At 35.9% G+C, this 23434-nt stretch overlaps 2 protein-coding genes across 9 annotated transcripts in view; one reads left to right on the forward strand and one right to left on the reverse strand.

The window, feature by feature from the left end:
* Positions 1-2875: 2875 nt before the first annotated feature.
* SMIM19 (small integral membrane protein 19) lies at positions 2876-12327 on the reverse strand. Of its 2 annotated transcripts, XM_079142984.1 has the most exons (6): positions 12210-12327; positions 11062-11155; positions 8641-8717; positions 7965-8102; positions 6187-6308; positions 2876-3044 (listed from the first exon to the last, which is right to left on the reverse strand). In XM_079142984.1, the coding sequence occupies exons 4-6, from the start codon at positions 8096-8098 to the stop codon at positions 2980-2982; spliced, it is 321 nt and encodes a 106-aa protein (XP_078999110.1). In that variant the 5' UTR covers positions 8099-8102; positions 8641-8717; positions 11062-11155; positions 12210-12327; the 3' UTR covers positions 2876-2979. The 2 variants fall into 2 exon arrangements, with proteins under 2 accessions (XP_078999110.1, XP_078999109.1); XM_079142983.1 differs by lacking the exon at positions 11062-11155 and having other exon boundaries at positions 12210-12322.
* Positions 12232-23434, forward strand: part of SLC20A2 (solute carrier family 20 member 2) — a 107589-nt gene continuing 96386 nt past the window's right edge. The window contains exons 1-4 of one of the 7 annotated variants that reach the window (XM_079142977.1): positions 12236-12371; positions 14516-14610; positions 16623-16738; positions 17858-18048. The gene's annotated coding sequence lies outside the window, so the exon portion shown is untranslated. Of the gene's footprint in view, positions 12372-12535; positions 13235-14515; positions 16739-17857; positions 18049-23434 lie in introns of those variants that run through there. The other 6 variants (XM_079142978.1, XM_079142974.1, XM_079142976.1 and 3 more) reach the window with 6 other exon arrangements.

Here is a 23434-nt window from a genome sequence, read left to right on the forward strand (position 1 = left end):
TAAGTATGTATGGATGTATGTATCTCAAACCTAAAAAAGGTGAAAATGCAGTGCTCTTTTGGTATAAAAATTGGGGCTGGACCTATGAGCATAGCCAGTGTGTGACCTCTCTTATCTTATCTCACCTTCCTACCTAGAATGTGGAAATTTTTTTTTTTTTTCAGTACTGGGGATTGAACTCAGGGCTTTGTGCTTGTGAGGTAAGCACTCTACCAGTTGAGCTATCTTCACAGCCCTAGAGTGTGGAATATTTCTAACCTATGTAGTTTTTAAAAAACTATATATTATTATTTATATAATAAAATAGAGGTAGGGTTTCAGATATTACAGAACACCACTCTTATCATTGGGGTTGGAAATCAAGGAAAGTTTCCACATCTGCTACAGATCTCCACATCTCCACAACTTAGTTCTCAGCTTAATTCCTTTACGCCCTTAAGTCCTCGTGCAAGAAGTCTCTCACCCCTACAGGCTTATACAAAGATGAAGAGGGACAAAAAGGGAAGAGCTATGAAATGTTTCCTGCTTTAGAGTTTTATCTAAGTTCGACTATGGCTTTATTAGGCAGTTAAGTGGAAAATAAATGAAAACTAAGTTAAGTCCCTATTTTATGATCCTATTTTGCATGCAGTTTGGAGGTAAGCCAAGTGTCCACCTTCTTTCCATTTAGATTTCTGGCACATTCCCATTCTACTGCCACTGGAATAGAAGAGGATGGTATATTACCAACACATTGTCTATATACCCTATAGGGGTTGAATGAGTTAGTTGGTTCTATACAAAATTTGTCTATTGGCTGCTTAATTATATTTTCCAGGTTAAATTTATTCTTATATCATCTTAATAACTGAAACTCATTACCACTACTTTAGCTTATTTCTACTGAACACTTAAAATATTTCCAACATTACAATTTTATCATAAACCCTACATTTGATTTTCTGGTGAATCATATAAATAATTCAACTTAACAACACAGTGTGAGGCCAAGAGCAAATATCTGTGCCCTTTGGAAGCTAATTTCTTCCCTTAGAGCAGCTGGCTGGCATCAACTAAACATCCAGTTATTTAACACACACAAGCTGTACACCAATAGAAGCTGACCAATACTTACTGCTAAATATCTTATGCATTAGAAAAGGAATTAGAAACAAGGAAAAGGAGAACGTAAGTGTTCATTACTAGTTTGTTAGTCATCCCATCTTTCTTCCAAAGAAAATAGTTTCATGGGATCCTTCATAGATTCAGGGCAAAAGTAGGGCAATCAGCTGGTGTTACTTTGAAGTGTGGCTGCAGGGCTTCCACCCTTTTCCCAGCCCAGCTGTTGAAGCAGGGAAGAAACTTCAAAGCTCAACTTGCTGTTGTTCCTGCCAGTGGGGTGTGTGCAATTCCCATCATTTAGCTATAAGGAAAAAATGAGGAGGAATTTCATCCTCTGTCACTCGCCAAGGTTTGATGCTCAACAATCTACCCGTTTTTAGTTATGACTATATCTACTGGACACAAATAAAACAACTGATCTCATTGTGTGATTTATATTTATTTATGTACATTATTTTTACAAACCATCTGAGACAGCCAATTTTTGTGATTTGTTCAGATTATGCTTCAATTAAATTCTTAATTCTATAATCTGCCCAGATTGTTCCCCAGACTAATTCTGTATTCATGAAAACAAACAGGAGTTATCCTAAGGCAAAGCAAAATTTAAGATTGTCCCCTTGCCTGTCTGCTACCCCAGCCCATATTTAAAACAATTTACAATCCTTGAGTCACTTTTTAATTCTATATATAGGAGGAGCAGCCACACTCTTTTGTGAATTAAGAATTATTCCATTTGGTCAATGATGCATTATGTAAAATATATACATTTTTGAATGATGTAATCAAATATTAAAAGTAAATGCAATATCCCTGGTTTTATTTTGTCTAAACTTTTTCATATTAAACATATTCTTTAATTTCACAATAAAAAGGAAATAATTAAATTTATTATTGGCGCTTAAGATTAAGATTCAAAAACTGATTCTTTGAGTTATACAGACAGTTGAATTTCCCTACCACTACCTCCAACAAGCTTTTATTTAAATAAATATGAAAAATTAGGTAAAAACATTCCACTGTACAGTATAAAATGGAACAAAAGAGGAGGATCTTCAGAAAAGCTTATTATGCTAAAAGAGCAGAAGAAACCAGAGAGTAACACTACACAGTGATAATGATAGGACTGAAAAGCAAATTGCCAATTAATATAGGGGTATCCATTTGTCCAACAGAAGGACCCAGTACGGCCTAAAGAAAGCCCATCATCTTCCAAACCAAAACAAGAAAACGAAACAAAACAAACTCCTGGAATGCAATTAATAAGGGCTAAAATTCAGTTATGGAAAACTTCTCAAATTAGTGGAAGGGTATGTGTCATGATATAGAAAAGACAATTTAAGTATACAAGTTCTGAAGAAGCAAAAATCTCTAATTTGAGTCATTAACAGTAATGAGAACACAAATTTGTATATTACTGATATTATACTTAAGACAGAATACAATCTTAGAGGAACTTATTCTAATGGCTAGATTTTTATTTTTTATCTTGGAAAAATATTCTAATGAAGGTGGCATAAGCTCCAAAAATCTCACTTCCAAAGATAGACTTTTAGTTCTCACTGATTGTATCCTGAAAAATCAAAGGTCCCCACAAGGTAAAGTTGCCATCTCTGGTTATATTGCATCTTTCTGGGTATTTATAGTCTCTGTGTGTTCAAGCCTTTTGAGTACTATATATGTGTACCAAATAACTAGGAGAAGCAATTTTTAAAAGCAAAACAACGCAAAAAAAGTGGGAAAAAAAATCACAAGTAAAATGATTTTGTACGGATAGAAAAATTTTTAAAATGCTGTTCATGATTTAGCAGAAAGAATTAGGAGCTTGCTACTATACTGTTTAATAACAAGTACTTCTGTTGCTCATTTTTTGAGGTCTCATTCCAATGAAAGCTGCACACTGTCAGTTTGGTTTTGTGGCTGCTGGTAGTCATATTTCCTTGCTATTAAAGAAAGAAAAAGATAAAATTAATAAAAATGCAAAATAATTACTACCAAACATTCTTAAATTGTAGTAATGAGTCTCAGTAAAAAAATCAGTTAAGAACTAGGCAATTTTATTCTTTAGAGGAAATTCATTATACTTCCTGATCTTCTGAATTCTCAACATTGCTCAATCCACTTTTGTGTTTATTATTATATATCAGGGTTACTCAGAATTTTAAAATATAGGGCAAACATTTATTAAGCTATTAATGCTTTGCAATTTCTTTTCTTATCCTTTATTTCCACCTTAAGTTAATAACAATGCTTTTGTCTGCACCATAAGGAATTTGAATACAGTAACTTATAAGCCTAGAAGACTTATTAAACATAAATGTCACCAATATGAACTAGAATAAAAAACAGATATGTAATTCTATCTTCTTTTTATACTTATAAGAAATATTTACTGAAGAAAAACTAACTTAACCTGAAACCAGAGAAAATATAGGACTAAAATTTTTTGTGAATATCATTCACTGCTTAGCTTTAAAACTCCTGGTTGGTTTTGACTAGCCAAGAAAGAGGTACTACTCGTTTACATTCCCTGTGGTTGATCCAGATTTTTGTACCTAAAGTTTACATCTTCTGGAGTTCTTTCTTTCTTTCTTTCTGGAGTTCTTTCTTTCTTTCTTTCTTTCTTTCTTTCTTTCTTTCTTTCTTTCTTTCTTTCTTTCTTTCTTTCTTTTCTTTCTTTCTCTCTTTCTTTTTTTTGTGTTAAGAAAAATAAATTTTTAAATTTCCCTTGAACTGGCAGACTTTATCAGGAAAAGATATATCATGGACGTTAAAAATGATCCATTATGCTGGAATTCATTAAATATGCAAATCTACATATGAATAATGCTTCCCCAAAATGTCCACATTCTAATCCCCATAATCTGTAACTATGTTACCTTATAGGAAAAAGATACTTTGAAGATGTAATTGAGGTGGACCTTGAGATGGGGAGATCACCCTGGATTATCAGGTCCAATAATAATCACATGGGTCTCTAGAATCAGAAAATCTTTCCTGGCTAAATTCACAGAGAAAGGGAATGTGAAGGTGGAAGAACAGTTAGATAGATGCAATGTTTCTGGCTTATAAGATGAAGGAATAGGAACACCAACTAAGGAATGTAGGCAGCCTTCAGGAGCTGGGAAGGGCTAGGCAACAGATTTTCCCCTAGAGCCTCCAGAAAAATGGAACCCTGCCAACACTTTCCTTTCAGCCCAGCAATACCTTTGTAGAACTTCTAAACTACAAAACTGCTAGACCATGCATTTGTATCATTTTAAATCACTAATTTTGTGGTAACTTGTTATAGCAGCAAAAGAAAACTAATATACTCTGCAAACAGGAACTCTGATAAATTTTATATCATTCCCATCAAAAAAGAAAAAAATGGTACAGTGACTTCATAATTGTATCTGCTATGTTATACTACTCACAAGAGAACTTGTTTTGAGTATCAGCGAAAACTTAATTCTTTACTTATAATTTGCTACACAGAGTTTCTGACTTTCTACATTTAAAAATATTTTAAAAGGATTTCTAATTTTTAAAAGGATTTCTTTAAAAAAGAAGTATATATCACATAAAATTTGCTATTTTAGCCATTTTTAGATGTACAGTTCAGTGGCATTAAGTATTCATGCTGTTGTGTAAACATCACCACCATCCCTCCATAGAACTCTTCATCATTCTAAACTGAACTCTGTACCCATTAAAAAACAGCTCTCCACACACCCTGGCAACCACTTTTTAACTTCTTTCCTCTTTGATTTGCCTCATGTAAGTGAACATAGTGTCTATCCTTTTTGGGACTGACTTATTTTACTTAGCATAATGTCTTCAAGCTTCATCATGTTGTAGCATGGGTCAGAAATGCCTTCCCTTTAAAGGCAAAACAATGTTCTATTGTGTATATGTAACATATTCTGCTTATCCATTCATTGGATAAGAACATTTGTTATTTCCATCTTTTGGCTATTATGAATAATACTCCTGTGTTAAGTTTTATTTCTTATTTTGCACTGGTAACACATGCATACATACACTTCAGTTTTTACTGTAGACATTTCTCCTTAAAATTGTCCAGTTCTTTTTCCTTAAGCCCTACACAGCTCCCACCAAAACAGAATGTCAATTACCTGTTGCATATCTTCCCATGCCTCCCTCAATGCTCACATAATTATATAGAGCATTTATATCACATGCAGATTTTTAAAAAGAAGAATGTTTTGGTCATTTGATTTTATAACCATGGCATACTATTCCATATACTTCTTGCTTTTCTCACTTAACCAAGCAAAGCATACTTTATTCTTTTAAATGGAGGCATAAAAGGCTATGGTTTATATGTACAAATTACTCTAGACCAATACATTTTTTTTCTTTTTTGAAATGGGGTCTCACTAAGTTGCCCAGGCTGGCCTTGAACTTGTGATCCTCCTGCCTCAGCCTCCTGAGTAGCTGGGATTATAGGCATGCATCACCATGCCCAGCTCAAGGACAAATAATTTTAAACTTTGTTTGTCCTCTGCTGCCTACATACTTGCAGTATTACAGGATGTTTTAATTTTGAGATAGATCCCTAGCTTAGCACCCTGGTGTCACATGTCATCCTCCTAGAAGCCATCCCTTTATTACTTTGACTTGCAGTTATTTAATTATAATAGAAGTGACTACACACTCTATAAATACATACTTAAAACCAAACTTAAGATAGCTCTAACTCAACTTCCTTTTAGCCAGATCCCCAAAATGTTCTTGGCCACTTCAATGCCACTCCATGAGAAGAAGTGCAAGGAAGAAAATTTAGAGTAAGAAGAGAGAGAAGTCTGAAATGATAGCTAAAAATCTTAATTTTTTTCCAAAATTTATAAAAACATGATCATGTGAACACATTACTAGGGCAATTCTCAGGGTCTTGGAAAGTGCTATGTGCAAGTAAAATGTCTGATAGCTTTGTAGTAAATCTGCCTTTTCTGAAACTATGTTAAACACCTGAAAAAAGGTGCTAAGTTTTTATTATTATTATTCATAACCTTGGATTCAATTCCAGAAAATCTATTTTAAATATGCATGTAGATACAGTTCAACACAGAACACACTTACAAATGGAATACATTTCCAGTTGTTGTCTTAAGCGAATTTTGCTCATTGTGTCATAAAAGTTGGGCTCTGACATTTCTTCAGTAGGTGGTACACTGAATATCCTCATAATTTTTCTTTTATTCCTAAAATACAAAACCAGCACAGAAGAGACATTTGTATGAGTGTCTACAGGACTGTAATATTCTCATGATCTTGGAAATCAGATGCTACATTTTAAAGACTTAAAGGATAAGTCCATTTTATTTCCTAATTTGTCTTTATGAGATGATTCTTTGGCTCAAATATTCTTTTCTTCATTAAAAAGCTTGTGGTTGTACATGCACAGGTATGTGGCTATAAGAGAAAAGAAATGCTTAACACACTCATTTACTATGCAAAGTGATTTGCCTCCATTGTAATTCTCAACCCCCCTCAAAAGCCAGATATTATATGAAAAAAAATCTACCAACAAGAAACACCTCATTTTTCTCCCTTTCATGTCATTCAAATGAAGCTGAATTACTGGGTTGGAGAATACACAGAACATGAGCAGACCTTAGTTTGTAAAATAATGAATTAAAACATTTCTTAAATATAATAACATGGCTTTAGTGAGGACATCTTTTTAAAAACAGGAATAGTACGTCTCTGATTTTAAAAGAAAAGTAGGGAGGAGGTGGTGGCTCTTTTTAGAGGAAACTGTTACCTGCAAGTGGATCAGTGGCCACATATGGAGCCTTCTCCCACCCACCACCTGCCACCCCAGCAGCCAACAGTCCAGCAGCTCTAGGAGAGCTACATGACCAGGAAGGATAAGCATATGTATTTGAGAGCAAGTGTGGGCTCTGAACCATCCCAATGCCAAAAATACATTATCTCTGGGTTACTAATTATTTTGAATTATTTAATGCTCCTTTTTTTTTTTTTTTTACCTTGGTAGAGGACACCCGGAAGCATGTGGCTATAAGCAGATACAACTCAGTCCAACTAATACTGCTTTTCCTTTTTGTTTTTGTTTTTAGGTACAGGGGACTGAGCACAAGGCCTGTGCATGTTAGGCAAGCGTTCTACCACTGAGCTATATCCCCAGCCCAGCTTTTCCTCTTGAAAGTCACCCTTCTCCTTTTTTATTTTTTATTTTTACTCTTCTAAGGGAAAAAGGCACTAGGGAATATAGAAGAGGGCACCTATATTAAGCTATTACATCTGAAATTAAGACAGAAAATAATTATTGAGGATTTACACTATGTGGCACACCAAGGTAAAAGACACAAAGGTATAAAACAAGGTTCTTGTTCTGAAGGGATTGAAGATTTTGTGAAATAAAGAGATAAGAAATCGGATAAGAGCAATATTATTTAAAGTGCCATGATAATGTCATGCACAAGAAATAAGGAAAAGTTTCAACTGGACAAAGAGAGATCTACTGAATACATAGCAGTTTCTACATTTCAGGCTCTTGGGTCAAAAAACATGTGCTCATTAGAGAGTGACAAAGAACCCAGGATGATGATGAAAATTAGGCGACATTAGAAGTGACAGAAATGAAAGTTTAGAGTAGCCGGCCTGGGTGTCAAGAGCTGTACTTAAGTCTTCACTTCTTAAAGCAATAGGGTTTTCAAAGCCAAATCTCAGTCACCTGTGCTTGAGACAAAAGAATCAATAGCATCTGTCAGAGAAAGAACACAAATTCTGATGAAATTATTTTTATGTATTCAATTCAAATTTTTAGAACAAAAATCCTGCAAAACCCTCAAATGTCCAGCTTCTTATTTGTCCTGAGATGCTATCAAATTTACCTCTTGGCATACATGAAGAGACCAAAGCTAACAAGGATCACTATCAAGTAAACGTTGGTGGCTTCATTCCAGGCTTCATGAACAGTATAATCAATAGAACCATCATCACCCATCACTCCGTAACTCCCAGCCATGGGACTATAAGAAAGAAAAGAAAATAGGGCTTGACCATAGGGCCTGCTGGCCAAATCCAGTCTATCAACTGTTTTTGTATAACCTACAAGACAAGAATGGTTTTACAATTCTAAATGGGTATATATTACTTTTTTATTTTTATCTTTATTTTTATATTTTGGAGTCCAGGATCAACCCAGGGCCTCATACATACTAAGTACACTCTCTGCCACTGAGCTATGTATGCCCCAGTCCCTATCTGAATACATTTTAAATGATTATAAGTAAAAGTTTATTGATTCCCTAACCAGATAATTAAGGCAACTAACACATTTTCCCTTACTGTCTTTTTTTTTTTTTAATATTTTTTTTAGTTGTAGATGGACATAATACCTTTATTTATTCATTTTTATTTGGTGCTGAGGATTGAACCAAGTGCCCCACGCATACCAGGCAAGCATTCCACCACTGATCCACAGACTTTGCAATATTACAGCTCCTACATAAAGGTTAAGATGTAGGATAAAAACGTTACTAAATGGCTGGGCATGGAGGCACATACCTGTAATCCTAGTGACTTGGGAGGCTGATGCAGGAGGATAGCAAGTTTGAAGCCAGCTGGAGCAACTGAGCAAACCCCTGTGGGAAAATAAAAATTAAAGAGGGCAGAGGATTAGCTCAGTGGGAGAGCACCTGTGGGTTCAATCCAGTACTGAAAAAAATACATGACTAAAATGATGGAAGTTGAAATGTCATTGCAGTTTCCAAATTGTAACCATCATTCACATGAAAGCAACAGAATACTTTAAAACACAGGTCCAAGCAACTGGCTTATGATGCTGAGATGCCCGCCTCCTGACAGCAGCCTAGAAAAGGTGATCTTCCACATGTGTCCCAATATGCTCCAAGTTTAGAGTTGTATCTGCTTTTGTCCTTCAGGCCCAATTTGGCTTAAAGAAGCTATGGGATAAAAAACTACTTTTTGTTATTTATACAGCTGTGACTTCTGTTGTAGGAAAGGCATTCTTTGGACATTCCCACGCACAATAAGAGTAGTAATTGAAAGTGTATCAAATCTCAAGTAAAAGAGTAATGGTTTCTTATATGTTAGCAGTTAATTGAATTTTTCCTTAAAGAGAATGTTCCTCCCTTGTGTTGGACATAAAAGGTAAGTAAAATTATCTAGTGTGTGACAGGAATCCAGAAGTGTTGTTTTAGCCACTCTATAAAAAGGAAAAAACAGAACAAATGATAGTTGATAATCGTACTGTAGTTTCTAAGAATAAGGCAGCCATTTTTTAATACCAAGAAAAAGAGTATCTGGAATGTCCAAGTTATTTTATTATGTGTGTGGTTTTTTTTTTTTTTTTTTTTTTTTTTTTTTTTTTTTTTTTTTTTTTGAGGCTGCCTACAATGATGACATTGTAGAAATTCTTCCACCAAAGTATCTTACAGGCCATCCTACAAGTCACCCAAATGTTCATTAATCTAAATTTGGCTCAGGAAGATTAATAACTATGTACTGAGGACCCAGTTGGTTTTCTTTCTTCTCTCTTGTTTCTGAGTAAAATGAATGAAACTTAAGAAGAGGTCTGCTCCTAAAACAGGTGACATGTTTTCTCTCATCTGACACTGGAAGCCTTTGTCAGATTTTTGGGGACATACTGTGTTCATTGAGAATAAACTGAATATCATGAATAGTCATTTAACTTAAGTTCCTGATGAGGGCCAAAGTAATTTTTCTAAAATATCTACTGATGTCTGATGTCTGACAAACATTAAAATTGGTTTGGTGAAAATTAGCTAGAGAAAAATAAAAACAGAACTTATGTTAAATTAAACAAATTTATAGGTATAAGATCTAAATACTACTTAATTAAACATTAAGACTATACACAATTCCTAGATGTCAAAGATTACGAATTTTCCATTTGTTTTTGAAAGTGTGTGGCATAAGGGTATTGGCATATTCATATTTTTAATTTTTATTGTCTAAACTCCAGAGGTTCTTTGAATTTAATTGGTTTTTAGTAAGTAATTGGCTTACTTTAGAGATGGAGACTTCTGGAAACCAGGCACTATAATTGTTTTTATAATTTATGGAATCTCAATCATTGTTGGTGCCAAAATGTTAAAATAACAACAATGACCATATTTGGCAAAAAGAAATGAGTTTAATGTATCTGATTTGAGGGGTTGCAGAAGGGTCAGTTATTCAGCAAGGGTGGTAGCTTTCAGGATTGGAAGTTTTTAACAAACTGGGGGAAAAACAGGGAATACAGCAGTAGGCTACTAGGACATTTTGCAGGTGCCCTTTATCTGACAGAGAGTATCTCCTCCCTGTTTTCTAATGCATTAACCAGGTTAGTTTCTTGTTTCAACTTTTTGTAAAATTCTGTTCGTGTAAGTGGTATATTGTACCCAAAGCTTGATTTCCTCTTGTTGTAAATATGCAACCCCTTAATTATATTTAGAAGAGGATTTCTAATTACTGCTCACCCAGAATGGTAAAACTTAAATGTGAACTACAAAACACATATTATACAACATCATTGGTATGCAATGACACTATTCTATGGTTCCAGGGACATGCACTTGAGTTATTTTTAGTGTAGTTGTGAAAGATTTGCACTGAGGGTAGGACTTTCCTGCCCAGTCCTCAATCATGACCGATGGTATGCTTTGTAAGACTGCCAGGAATAAGAAATGGTCCAGTTCAGAGTCATAGTACAGACTGATGATCCACATGTGGCCTGAACTTTGATCATTCCCTCCCAGCATACCATGCTCAGTCTAACCAAGTGTACACACATACACCTGTGAGGGTTAATGCCTGACACCACAGCCTTCTTCTGAGTCTGAAGTAAAATGCCCAGGGGTATCACAATGGTTTATTCCTGGCAAGGTAATGTTTCCGCAAGATTACCAATATAGCTTGTCATGTGCCTGGAGTGCCATTCAGAGATCTTTTGAGAAAACTGACCTTTTTTCACATTTGTCCTGTGATGTAACGGTTGAACTATTTCAGTAGGAAGAGCTGAATTAAGTCCCAAGGAAACAAGCATATCCAGATAAAGCTGCCAAAAACAAGACAGCCGGGGCTTGGTTTTAAGGTTGATAAAAGTTTAAGTTGAGAACTAGACCTTTTCTGGGGATCAAGTGATTGTATCATAAGTTTTAAAATTGGAGTCCTTATTTTGGACAATATAGTATCCAAGTTGCTCTAAAATTCAGCATCACTTATTCTAATTGTTATAATTCTTTTGTCTTAGAACCTTGTTCTTTTATGCTAGACATTCAGATTAGAATCACTTAGTTTCCAATAACAAAATCCACTGCACATATAAATAGAAATTTTTCTCTCTCATCTTTCACTAATGATTTGGATTCCGGAAGCAGAAGGAAGCAGGCTAATAGGCCTTCGCCCAAAAGGAGGAAGATAATTAACATTCGAGGGCTTCTGGGCTGGGTAGTCCACATTTAATTTTCACAAGAACCCTGCAGGGAGGCACTATAGCTCCATTTAACAGAATAGGAAACTAGTGTGGTAACAGGTGGCAATAGTTGGTTATGTAATTTGCCCAAAGCCACACAGACTAGGGCTGTCAAACACAACTGATGCCCAAACCTGAACTCTTCCAGCCGCGACCCAGATCTCATGAGATCTGGTCCTCGTGGAAGAAAATCAAGTCTGGAAGGTTAAAATAATAATAATAATAATAATAGCTATTATTACTACTACTATTACTATTATAAGATCCCATCCCAGAAGGGTGCCACGGGTCAGGGCCTCCAGAAAGTCCCAGGATCTTTTTGTGTTTCCGCCGCTCGCGGGAGCGCTGCGAGACATTCCATCTCAAAACACTCCTGCAGAAACCCTGCTGCCCCGGCCGTCTCGCCCCAGGCTCGCGTTGCAGATGGGTTCTTCGTCTTTCCTGCCTGCGCTCCTGGCACCCAGAGCATCAGGTCCCCTATGCTGCCCAGGCCCGGGCAGGGCGAGGCAGGTGCTCGGAGCTCGGCGGGCGGCGACCCTGCCCTCGACCGCAGCCAGGCGGGGCGGGGCGGCGCGGCAGGGCGGGGCCGGTGACGCGGCCGCCGGGACCAGGAGCGCGGGGACGCGGGGCCACTCACGCGGCTTGTTCCGGAGGCGGCACGAGGCCGGCGCTGCTCCGCTCGGGGCCTCCTCCCCGGAGTCGGCGGGCGCGCGGGACCGGTTACCGAGCGCACCCGGACGACCTCTGCCTTCGTCATTTCCTGCCGGCCTGTCGGTTTCCGGATGAAACGAGGAGCCAGGTCTTTTTTTTTTTTTTTTTTTTTTTTTTTTTTTTAAAGCCTTTCCCCTTTTCGGTTTTTGAACGCGAGAGCCGCAGCGATGGCCCCGGTGCCGCCCCCGGGCGCGTGAGTGGAGCGGAGCGCCCTTACCACCCCCGCGGCGTCGCCGCGCCCCGCGCGCCCCTCCCTCTGTGCCCCTCCCTCAGCGCGCCCCCGGCCCGGCGCTAGGGCCCCGGCGGCGGTGGGTCTGGGCACCGCGCCTGTTCGTCCGCGTGGACCTGGTCGTAGTGTGCAGTGTCGCGCCTTCGCTAAAACCGGGCGGGAAGTAGCGGGGATGGGTCATCACCGGGAGTTCTGTGCCGCTTTCTGCCGGCCTTGGCGCCGGGGCAGGACTCGGCGTGGGAGGGGGCAAGGTGCATTGTCCCGCGAACCGAGGTTCGGCTGGGGAGTCGGAGATTTTCTTTTTCCCTAAGAGGCCATAGGGTTACTTTTAATATTTACGGGAACTCTTAAGAAGCGTGTGTTCTCCACACTGCCTTTCCATTTGCCCTGACGGTGCGTGCCGAGACAGTTGGAGTGTTTGAAAAACTGGATGTGGCCAGGATACTATGGGATTAGGATTGTTAGTTTAAATGACTGCAGGATTTTGGGAGGGGGGGGGGTAGTGATTTGAAAAATGTGTTTTTCAAATTGAGACAGGTAATGAATTTATGTAGAATTTCAGCATCAGTATTGGAGTGATCAGATTTCAATGATTGGTGCAGCCTTGCAAATAAAGGGCCACTTGCCCACGTGCTTGAAGTCGTTTTGAGCAAGTTCTTCAGGATCAGCTGACTGCTAATTATAATTCGTACAAAACTATATAGAGGTTACATTCTTAATTGGTAAGCAGAGATGTAAGCTAATAGTTAACGCCATGACCCTTAACAAGTGATTCTAGCGTTTGTGGATTGTTACAATTAAGCTCACCTCTGACAAGATTAAGACCGTTACTTGGTACAATAAGATAACAGCTTTATTTATATTAGCATTTATTAGTTTGTAACCACTTAGTTTGACTCTAAAATTGGAAAATGAGAAACAGTAATAATAGGCAGTGTTGAGTACTGAGCCAAGTTGTCTATATGCGTTATCTCAATCTTCAGGGATTTTTTTTTTTTTTTTTTTTTTTAACAAAAGCATAGGTTGCTCCAAAATATATGACTCCATGAGTTTGATTTGAATGTGTGCATATGTGAAACAGGTACATGAAATATTTCTACTTTTGTAAAATAAGGGTGCTGGCAATATAAAAAGACTGAGCAAATGAATGTGTCTTTTAAATTGGAAGATGAATTTAAAAATTCATAGAACTGAAATTAGTCCTTTTATTTGGGTATTTAGTAATTTCCCAAACACATCTCTTCTTATCCAAGTTCCCATTATATAATGTCACCCAATGAACAGACTGTGCATGAACATGGAAAAAAGGTAAATTTGGGGAAAGCCTTAATGGCCCCTACTTTCATATTTAATTTATAAGTGGCATTCTTAATTAAGGGTAAACAAATGACATAATAAATCATGAAGGCTAATTTTCCAATACCAAAGTAAAGAAAGAAAAAATAGTGAGCTGGCTATTACCTTGTTGGAGTCTTGCACAATTTCATTTGGCATATAATGTTAAGACTTAGATTAATCTGCACTGTAGGAAGCCGTGAAAGATTTGTGTGCCTGATTTTTAGTTTGCCTTTATATATCTTAAAATATATTCACCGTCAAGTCTAGTATTTTGTGCATTAAGAAATTAATGCACAAATTAATTTGATTGGATTTAATTAGCTTCTTTAATAATTTATATGGTATTGACAGTTCCAAAATCACAAGAATGATAGTGGAGTCTAACAGTTTGCATCTTGTGAGAGTAGATGTATTTGTGACTAAAGCATATTGGAACTTCCCATCAAAAGATGCTAGTGGTCCCATCATTGGGAAGAGAAAAAGACTGAGGAATCTTTGCCAGTCGGTGTTTATTAGAGGGTTTCTTTACCTGAAGACATTGTCTTCGGGGAGGGAATGAGTGGGAAGTTGTTATTCATGGATGGATTTAAGAACAAAAAGATGCACACATTTCCTCTTGGAGTGAATACTTAACCTTTGTGACTTGTCTCCACATGCATCTTCAGGCACTTTCCCAGCCTTGATATTTATGGGCAAGTCACTGGTAGATGAAGTAAAGAAAGGAAAAAATTGGAGGTAAAGAATACTCCAAAGCAGAAAGGTATGCAAGCAAAGCATTATTGGGCTTTCTTTGGGAAAAATTTAGGAACTGTTAACAAAACCTATCACAGCAATGACTATGTATTTGTAAATTTCTTTCGTGATTAGTATCAAGAAATATGAAGACTATGTCCTGAGTGTGCTTTATAAACAATGGAACAGATTTAGAATATAGTATATTTAAGTATGTGAAAAGTTACTGAATTGTTCACAACAGCCCTTTGTTTGTCACTGCTGGAAAGTCATAGTGACTTAGTAACAATATGGGCTCCTGTCCATAAGGCATTTAAGTGATGTTGTGTTTCCTATGTTAGAAAGACAAACCCTTCTCATTCCTCATTTCAAAACTTGCCTCAGGCTGGGGATGTAGCTCTGTGGTAAGCTCTTGTTGCCATTCCCAGCACCAGAAAAAAACAAATCAAAGCAAAACTTGGCTGTCCTGTGGAGTGCCCTTTAAGCTCCCTGAACACAGAGAATTTTTTTCTGTCTCACTTATTGCCTAGAACAGAGCCTGACTTAAGCAGGGTGCTGAGTTAAATATTTGTGGTACGAACAGTACGTTGGGATACTCTACTCTTCCTTTTAGTGAAGGTCCTACTTACCTTTTTTTGTAGGATCACTCCAGTCTAACCTTCTTTCCAAAGTCTGCAGCCCACAATGAGCTCTTTGAACTTTACCTGTTTATAACCACACTCTTTGGCATTTAATCTTACATGATGTTATATTGTTACAGAAGTATTTCATATGGCTTGTTTCCTCACCCAAAATAGAAGCTCCTCAAGGCCAAGGAGTATTTATTTACACAGTTCCATTTTTGAGAACTGCCTTGGTATTCAGTATAATATATAGAGAGAGTAGATTTGTATATACTTACTGAGTGAATATTAGTTACCATGGGAAAACATCAAAGATATTTAAAAAACTTAGGTATTGTTAGTTGGACAAACCTTGTATGCACAGGTGAAGCAGTGTGAGAGTTTGGAGCTCCATGAAACAGTAATAGCTAGCATTTATGTAGTGCTTAAAATGTGCCAGCTACTGCCCCAGGCCCCTTTCTGTGTTCATTTGTTTGAATCTCTCAGCAATTCTTTGACGTAGGTATAGTCATGACCCTGTTTTTCAAATGAGGAAACAGGCACAGCAAAGTAGTTGTTTCTTGTCCAAGATTATGATGTAAGTAATAAGTAGACAGTTTGGCTCTCCAGGGTCGGTGTGGCTTCTTTGGAGCATACATTGAAGGGAAATCTAAAAGTTTTTCAGATATAAAATACCCCACTTTTAAAACTTAAAAGTAGCATAAAAGATTACAGAGGCTCTGGGCTACAGAAACAATGCTAAATTTTCTATATAGAAGAGGTTGGTGATGAATTGGTCAAGGGAACAGTTACATTGAAATGACAAAAGATGGGGAGAGAAACTGAATTTTGTATCTCAAAGCTGAGTGAGAAATTGAATTCTTTACAGCTGTTGAATTCTAGGATAATGATTCGCCAGAACCTAGGACAGTGACTTTGTTAGAAATTTAGTGTTGAAAAACTCATGCCAAATAAAATAATACTAGGTAACATTTGATATCTTATTGCCTCTTTTTTCTTTAAACATTTACTAAATTTAAAATCTTAATGGTAGTGGTTTATCATGATGTGGATGTTACTGATGGTTTCCTGTGTACTTCTGTCCATTTGCTTTGTCCTTTTATGGAATTTCGATCGACTTTTTCAGCTTGTATTGAGCTATAATAGAGAATACTGTTGGGGTAGTAGACCTCTTCTAATCAAGGAATTTTTTTTGGTGGAAAAAATATAAAATTGTACTGTTGATTTGGTGACAGACCTGGAATAAAGTCAGTTGGAAGCCATGTGCAATTAGATGAGGGTCTACAAACAAAATCCAACAAGATGAAGAAAAGATATTTTATGAAAGTCCAATTACATATTCCTTTTATTGGGAGCTGGCAATATAATTTTGGGGACATCGGGCATCATCAGTCACTGAATCTAAATGACTCCACAGATAGGGGAATATACACATCACCCCACCGCTGTCCAGGAATCAGAGGAGGAATTGCCTTTGAATGAAGCATGGTTCACAAACCTGGTTAGCAGCCAGGGTGGACACACACTTTGCAGGTACAGTATTCTGTATTACAGATCATTTCCACTGGGAAAGATGTTATGTCATTTGTTCTGGGGAGTTGTTTCATAATTTGAGACAATGAAGAACTGACATGCTGCTATCATTTTAACATCATCTATTTTGAGATGGCCTCCATAGAAGCAATTTATTATAAATATTGCCAGAAAGCTTGTGTTCTGTTTAAATATCTGAGGAACTAATTTGAAAAAATCAAGTTGAAATTATCTATATGAAAGTATTCATCCAGTTGGCATGTTAGATTTAACTTCAGTCTCTCCTTTGAATGATACTGGGATAATTTCATGAAATTTTTAGTACTCCATTTTATGAATTTCAGGGTTTTAGAACTGGATCCTGAACATAATCTAGTTTGCTAACCAGGAGTGTACATCTAGTGACCGAGAGTTTGTTATAAAATTAACAAGTCTCTTCGCTTTACCTCAGAGACCCAGATTCAGTAGGGCTGCAATGGACCTGTGTCTGTATTTTAAACCATCTTGAAGTGATTCTAATGCCTCTCTCCTCCCTGTAAAAAGAACCAGCCCTGTATTTTATAGATAAGAAAATCAGGGCAAAGCTAAATGACTTGCCTAAAGCTAGTTCAATTGTACCAAAATTTTATCTCCAGATAATACATAATTCCAGAATTTTGTGGTTGTGACTGGAAGAAACTTTTCAGGTCATCAATTCAGTAGCCGAATTCATTTTATAGCCGAATATAAAGCACACTTGGGTGTACTATTTCCAACGAATGTACAAAGGCAGAAAAATAGTATTTTGTTAAAATCTTGTCTTCTGCTCAGGCCATGGTAAAGATTGAAGCGTCTATCACCAGAATTTCCATCCAGTGTAACCATTGCTTTTTTATTAGATTCAGGAATTGTTGATTATTTATAATATTTTGATTGTCTAGCCTGTGGTACCCTTTAAAAAATATTTTGAAAATATTGTATTTTTAAAGCTAAAGTGAAATATTAAAATTTATTGATGGAATTACTTTTTAATCACCTAAAATATAATGTTGTATAAGAATTTGCATGAAATTATTAGAACTTTATTTTATCTGGTTGATTTTTAACTCTTTTTTTTTTTTTTTTTTTTTTTTTTTTAAGGCATCTTAACCTTGGAAGCAGAGCATGATTGGCTTCTTTGTCATCTTTGAATATGAGAGAGAATCCTAATTTCAACTTGTCCTCAGTAGAGACCAACAGGTTTATTTCTCCAGGTTTATTTCTCCAAGAAGCCTCCCAAACCCTGTTGGAGTGGCAGCCATTTCCAGAAGTAAATAATGTGTCAGATGCCTGTGAGTGAACTGAATGACCCAGTGACTCATTGAAATATTTGTGGAAGAATATGGTAAAAAACTGAAGAATTACATTTCAAGAAGCAACTCCAATTACCATTTAGGATTTTTGATCAGCTGAAAGAAGATAGTTCTGAAAATAAGAATGACAAGATTCTAGCACATTTCTTTATGTGTGTCTTATATTATCTTTGTTAACACTTCGTGTGTATTATTTTCCATTAGGGCAGTAGCTGGTAATCTGCTTATGATCAGAGTTTTTTTTCTGTGTGGATAGAGAAATAACATCAGTAGGAGTGGAAATAGGAACCGTTCAGTGGAATACAGGTCCCCCTGAAATTGACTCTAATCAAATAATTACTAAAGGGTGTGAAGTGTGGATAAATTGTTTCTTTATAATGATGTGCTGCTTCTTGTTCAGATTCATTGTGACTTTAGTTTCATCTTTCTTTATCTACTCCCAGCCTTTATGGATGCCTGCTTTTATCTGGAATAAGTTTTTGGCACAGACGGTCTGATTATCATATTTTTCAGTTTAAAAATAAGAATTACATCTTCATAAATAGACCATTGATACAGTTGCTGTTCTACCCCCAGTTATTTTTCAGGTTCAAGAATAGAATAATTTCCATTCTTTTCAGCTTTGCCCTTTTCTATTTTTATCTCATTCAGTGTTTTGTTAATGTTATTTTCTAAATGGAAATGAAAGGTGATTTCTATTTTCCATTATCTATCTGGAAAGCCAGGATAACATGGGTGGCAGAAAAGAAGCAAATAAAATCTTTTAACCCTTGTATTAAATTTCCATCAGACTCTTTTTCTTCTTTTTTAAAAATTTTTTTTATAGTTGTAGAGGGACACAATACCTTTATTTATTTATTTATTTATGTATTTATTTATTTATTTATTTAATGTGGTGCTGAGGATCAAATCCAGTGCCTCACATGTGCTAGGCTAGCGCTCTACCACTGAGGTACAGTTTATGATTATCAATAATTGATGATTATCCATAATTTTCTCTCCTGTAAATTAAGGAAAGTTTTGCTCTTATGAATCAAGTTTTACCCAATAGGAAGAAAAATAAGAAAAAGAACAGATTTTTAATTTAATGAAGCAAATTTTTACAAAGCATTTGTTTAGCTTTAATATTTTCTTCCCTGGTAGGCCTGTTCTATTTTGTTATTTCATTCTTTCACTTTTTTCCCCTTCTGTCCTATCTACTTATCACTTTGTACCACTCGTACATTTTTGCTCTCATCTCTCTAAAATTTGTTAGATTTCTTTGTTATTTGCCAGCTCCCTGCCTTTCCCACAATTTAGCCTTCCATTGAAAATGTTTTCTCTTTACCTTTTCTTGCGAAGAGTTTGCCTCCTTCACAGTCTGCCACTTTAAGTCTTTTTTGTTGTGATCTCTTGTAACTCAGCACCTGTCATCTTTGGCTCCTGCCTATTTCACCTCTTGTCCGCTTGTACTCTGCTCTCATTCCCTATCTATGATGGTCCATTCTTCTCCAGCACCTCATTCTTTGATTTACTTCTGACTGTGTAGCTTACTGACCTGTCTTGTGTCAACTAGCTCTGTTGCTTCTCAGCACCAAATTAATATTTTCTTCCTGTACTTTTTAGTCATTGTGCATTTACTCCATGAGCTCTTTTTCTATTTCCCTTGTCCCTGGGTGATGGCTATTACTAGATGGATTGGTTATCAGTCTCTGCATAGAACACAGATCCTTGCCGAGTATTTCCTGAGTAGCCAGGATGAATCAATTATTATTAACTTTTCTTGGAACATTAAGCTTCCTGTGTTTTCTGCTTCTAAGAATTAGATTGGTATTCTAGAAGATTAATACTCCTTTCAAGAGTCAAGATGATCATGTGATATTGTCATTTTAACTCTTTTTGTCAAGAGTTGGAGACATTTATCACTCCTGTGTTTTAAAAGATTACAGAACAGCCAAAGCAAGTTTGGGGTGGGGGCGTGGGAAGAGCAGAAAGAGAGATAAGTATAGTAGAAAAGGACTCTATTAATAGTTTTTAGAAATGGAAAGAAAACTGAAACCACAACTTTAACATTTTTTAGGTAAAAGATTCCCTAAAAGAATGAAAAGTACCAGTAATTTCATTAACTAGTTTTATGATTGCATTGTTTTGCATTTCCTTTTAAGTTCTAAGACCTTTATTGTTAAAAAAAAAAAAGACATAATCTTGTAACTATTCCTTTTATTTTTGAAAGACTTGATGTCTCCTTAAATATTAATTTGCGTCCTTTTGTAATTATACTGTAACATTCTCAAAGTGCTATTAACAACTAACTCTGGTTTCATGTGTGGGACAGCGTAAATTTTGTGGTCTTGCCCCTCAGGACTCTAGTTGTATTATAGTGAAAAGATAGCTTGTGACAAGACTTTATTTTATGCTGTTTGTTGATTTACATTTTCTCATATTTTTTCCTTTATTCCTCTGTATATTCTTGTTTATGAATGTGTTTCTGTGCTGTAATTTGGTTTTTATAATGCGTTTGAACTGCTAGAGTCTGATTTGAGTGTAGTTCTTCAACATAAAAAAAAAGAAAAACTCTATATATCACATAATGTGGTATTAAGATATTAAGTATAACCCTACAACAGGGGCTGGTCATATTGAGTACTCTTTTTGCCTAAGCCCTCCCTGTGATGGTGGTGGTAGGGTGTCTTGGACTTGAGGAAACCACACTTTAGTGGCTAGTATAAAGAGTGTCCTCAGCACCACAGTTAGGTTGCTAACAAGGAATTTATAGCTATGCTAAATCTTTTTCTGTGTTTTGGGACCATAGAGATGAACAAGGTATGGCCTACTGTTTCTGGAAGCTATAATTGAGTAGGGAGTATTGATAAGTGAGTGGTTGTAATACACTGTGGCACATGCTTTTATAGTAACAGGCTAAGGGATCAGAGTCAAAAAGTATAGGTCAGAAACCTAAAAAGGTCAGGGATATAAGTGTATACTTGGTGTATGTATACATTTAACTGTGAGGTAGTAATTTGTCCCTTATTACCTATGTGAATCGCGCAAGTTATTCAAAACATCCAGCCTCAGTTTCTTCATTTGTGAAGAAGGTATTATCTAGTAGTATTGATATATAGATTAAATGAGATAGTCTATATGAGATGCCAGTATGGTCTCTTATTCAGTTAGTGTTTAGAATTTGGAGGACTAAACAGCCAATAAAGAACATGGAATAGGAAAAAAGAAAATTCTTTTTGGGGAGTTATATTCTTAACCACAGAGATAATGTGGCTGTTCAAAAATGCTTAGAATTCCTGTTTTATGTTTTTTGCTTTTGTGGTTTTTAAGAAAACCAACAATATTGCCTTATAATTAGTCCCTTTTCTTTTTCTTCTCCTTTTTGTAACCAAAAGTTTATTTAACTTGATCTACTTACCTATCTTTCAGTGACTTTGGTGTCTCCTCATAACTCAAACCCATTCTCAAAGAACTTAAAATTTGTAGCAGTTGAGCATATTTGAAAAAAATGTACCACACACTTCTAAAGACTGTTTAGCAGGAAGAATGTCACCATGGTTGGAATAGGTCTATGTAATGACTACTTTCCAGAAAGAGTAAAAATTATTAAAGAAGCTTTGGAGTTATGTTATCAACTCAGTCTTTGTACAGTTATAGTCTTGGCATTAGGTTTTTATATTTATACCAATCTTGAGTATATTTCCTGGATTATTTATGTGTTTTTGAGACTTGAGCATAGTTGCTTTTTTGTTACTTTAACAGGTATTATTTAAATTAGTTTCCTTGATCAGAGCCTGACTGAAAAATTTGCATTTCTGATATAGAAGAAATTGACACAATTATTCAATATTATTTTGTGTTTGGTTGATTATCTTCCTAAGTACCAGATTTTGATCTGTTGACTGGACCATATTGATGTATCAGGTTAGGTAAATTTATTCTTTAAACCTGGGTTGTTTGGCCTTAAAAAATATATACTAATTCATATTGATTAGTTTTGTCTATTGTAATTTTTTTGTGTTTATAAGGATTATAATTGGGGTAATTTTAAAATATCAGTACAGTCAACCCTCTGTATCTGCTGGTTTCATATCAGTAGTTCCATATTCACAAATTGAGGCAACTCTGGATCAAAAAATATTTTTTAAAATAACAAATTGTTTCTGTACTGAACATGTACAGACTTTTTCCTTGTCATTATTCCCTAAGCTATACAACAACTATTTGCACAGAATTTACATTGTATTAGGTGTTATAAGTAATCTAAAGATGATTTAAAATATACAAAAGGATTTGTGCTGGTTCTATGCAAATACTACATCATTTTATATAAGGAACTTGACCTGCTGCAGATTTTGATATCCACAGGGGTCCTGGAATTAATTTCTTATGGATACTGAGGGAGGAAAATATTGAGCTAGACCTACCAATTCAAGATTTTAATAAAGTTCAAAATATATGTTTCTCCTAAAACTTCTTTCTAAAAAAGTTTTTATTTCATTTATAACCAAGAGGTTTAAATAAGTTTGTGTGTATTTTATGGCTGGTATCAATTTATATTGACATTATACTTCTGTTGACATAGAAGGAAAGATGTGCATTAATATTTGAAAGCTGGTTTAAGCTGATTATGAAAAGTGGCTTTCATTTGTGTTCACTGGAAAATTCTCAGGTGCTGTGGGCATTTTAACAACAGCATGTTTAGTTGCCATAATGAATGTCTAGCTAGCAGAAACGTTTGGGAAATTTCTGTTGTAGAATGAACTGAGGTACTGGTTATCTTTGCTCCCTATTACAGTCTTTGAGAAACTTTTTCCTGTTAGTGTTTTATTTGTATGTGGAGTTTTTAAAATTAATATTGCCAACAATAATAGTCATCTATATGATCAGGCTCTTGACATACCTTTAATTCTTTGCTATTATATGATTTTCTAATAAAATTTATTGTTAAGAAATATATATGTTCATACATAGTATATAGTATATGTTTACATAGATAAGTAAACAGACAAATATTAGGGAAGTTCTGCAGATCAATAGGTTTGTTGTAGAACCTTTAAAAAATGAGGAAATTGAGGAAGGCTGTGCAGCTGTCCAATGATGTAAGTGATGAAACCAGGATTTTAATGAAATCTCAGCCTTTCAACCACTTTTCTATATTGACTTTTAAAATATTTCCCTTTAAATATCTGGCTGTTTTATAAATGCATATTGTTTTGAACTAAGGAGTACTGTGTCAGTACTGCTTTGTACACATCTTTTTCCCCAAAAGAAAACAAACCAGAAAAAAAACCTTTGTTCCTGATTTTAGAAGTAATGAGGCTCAGTGTTAAGAGTAGTCATTGCTTAATGGAAAAACAAAACCAGATAAAACAGAAAGGAA

This window comes from Sciurus vulgaris (genome assembly GCF_902686455.1).
Source record: "Sciurus vulgaris genome assembly, chromosome: 5".
NCBI lineage: Eukaryota > Metazoa > Chordata > Mammalia > Rodentia > Sciuridae > Sciurus > Sciurus vulgaris.

Bases quoted from the DNA above. Each gene is read 5' to 3' on its own strand.
- SMIM19 (XM_079142984.1), bottom strand. From the start codon at position 8,098: ATGGCTGGGAGTTACGGAGTGATGGGTGATGATGGTTCTATTGATTAT. The intron at 6,309-7,964 runs GTAAATTTGATA...TTTGTATTTTAG, and splicing joins CTCTTCATGTATGCCAAGAG to GAATAAAAGAAAAATTATGA. The intron at 3,045-6,186 runs GTAAGTGTGTTC...TTTCTTTAATAG, and splicing joins ACTGGAAATGTATTCCATTT to CAAGGAAATATGACTACCAG.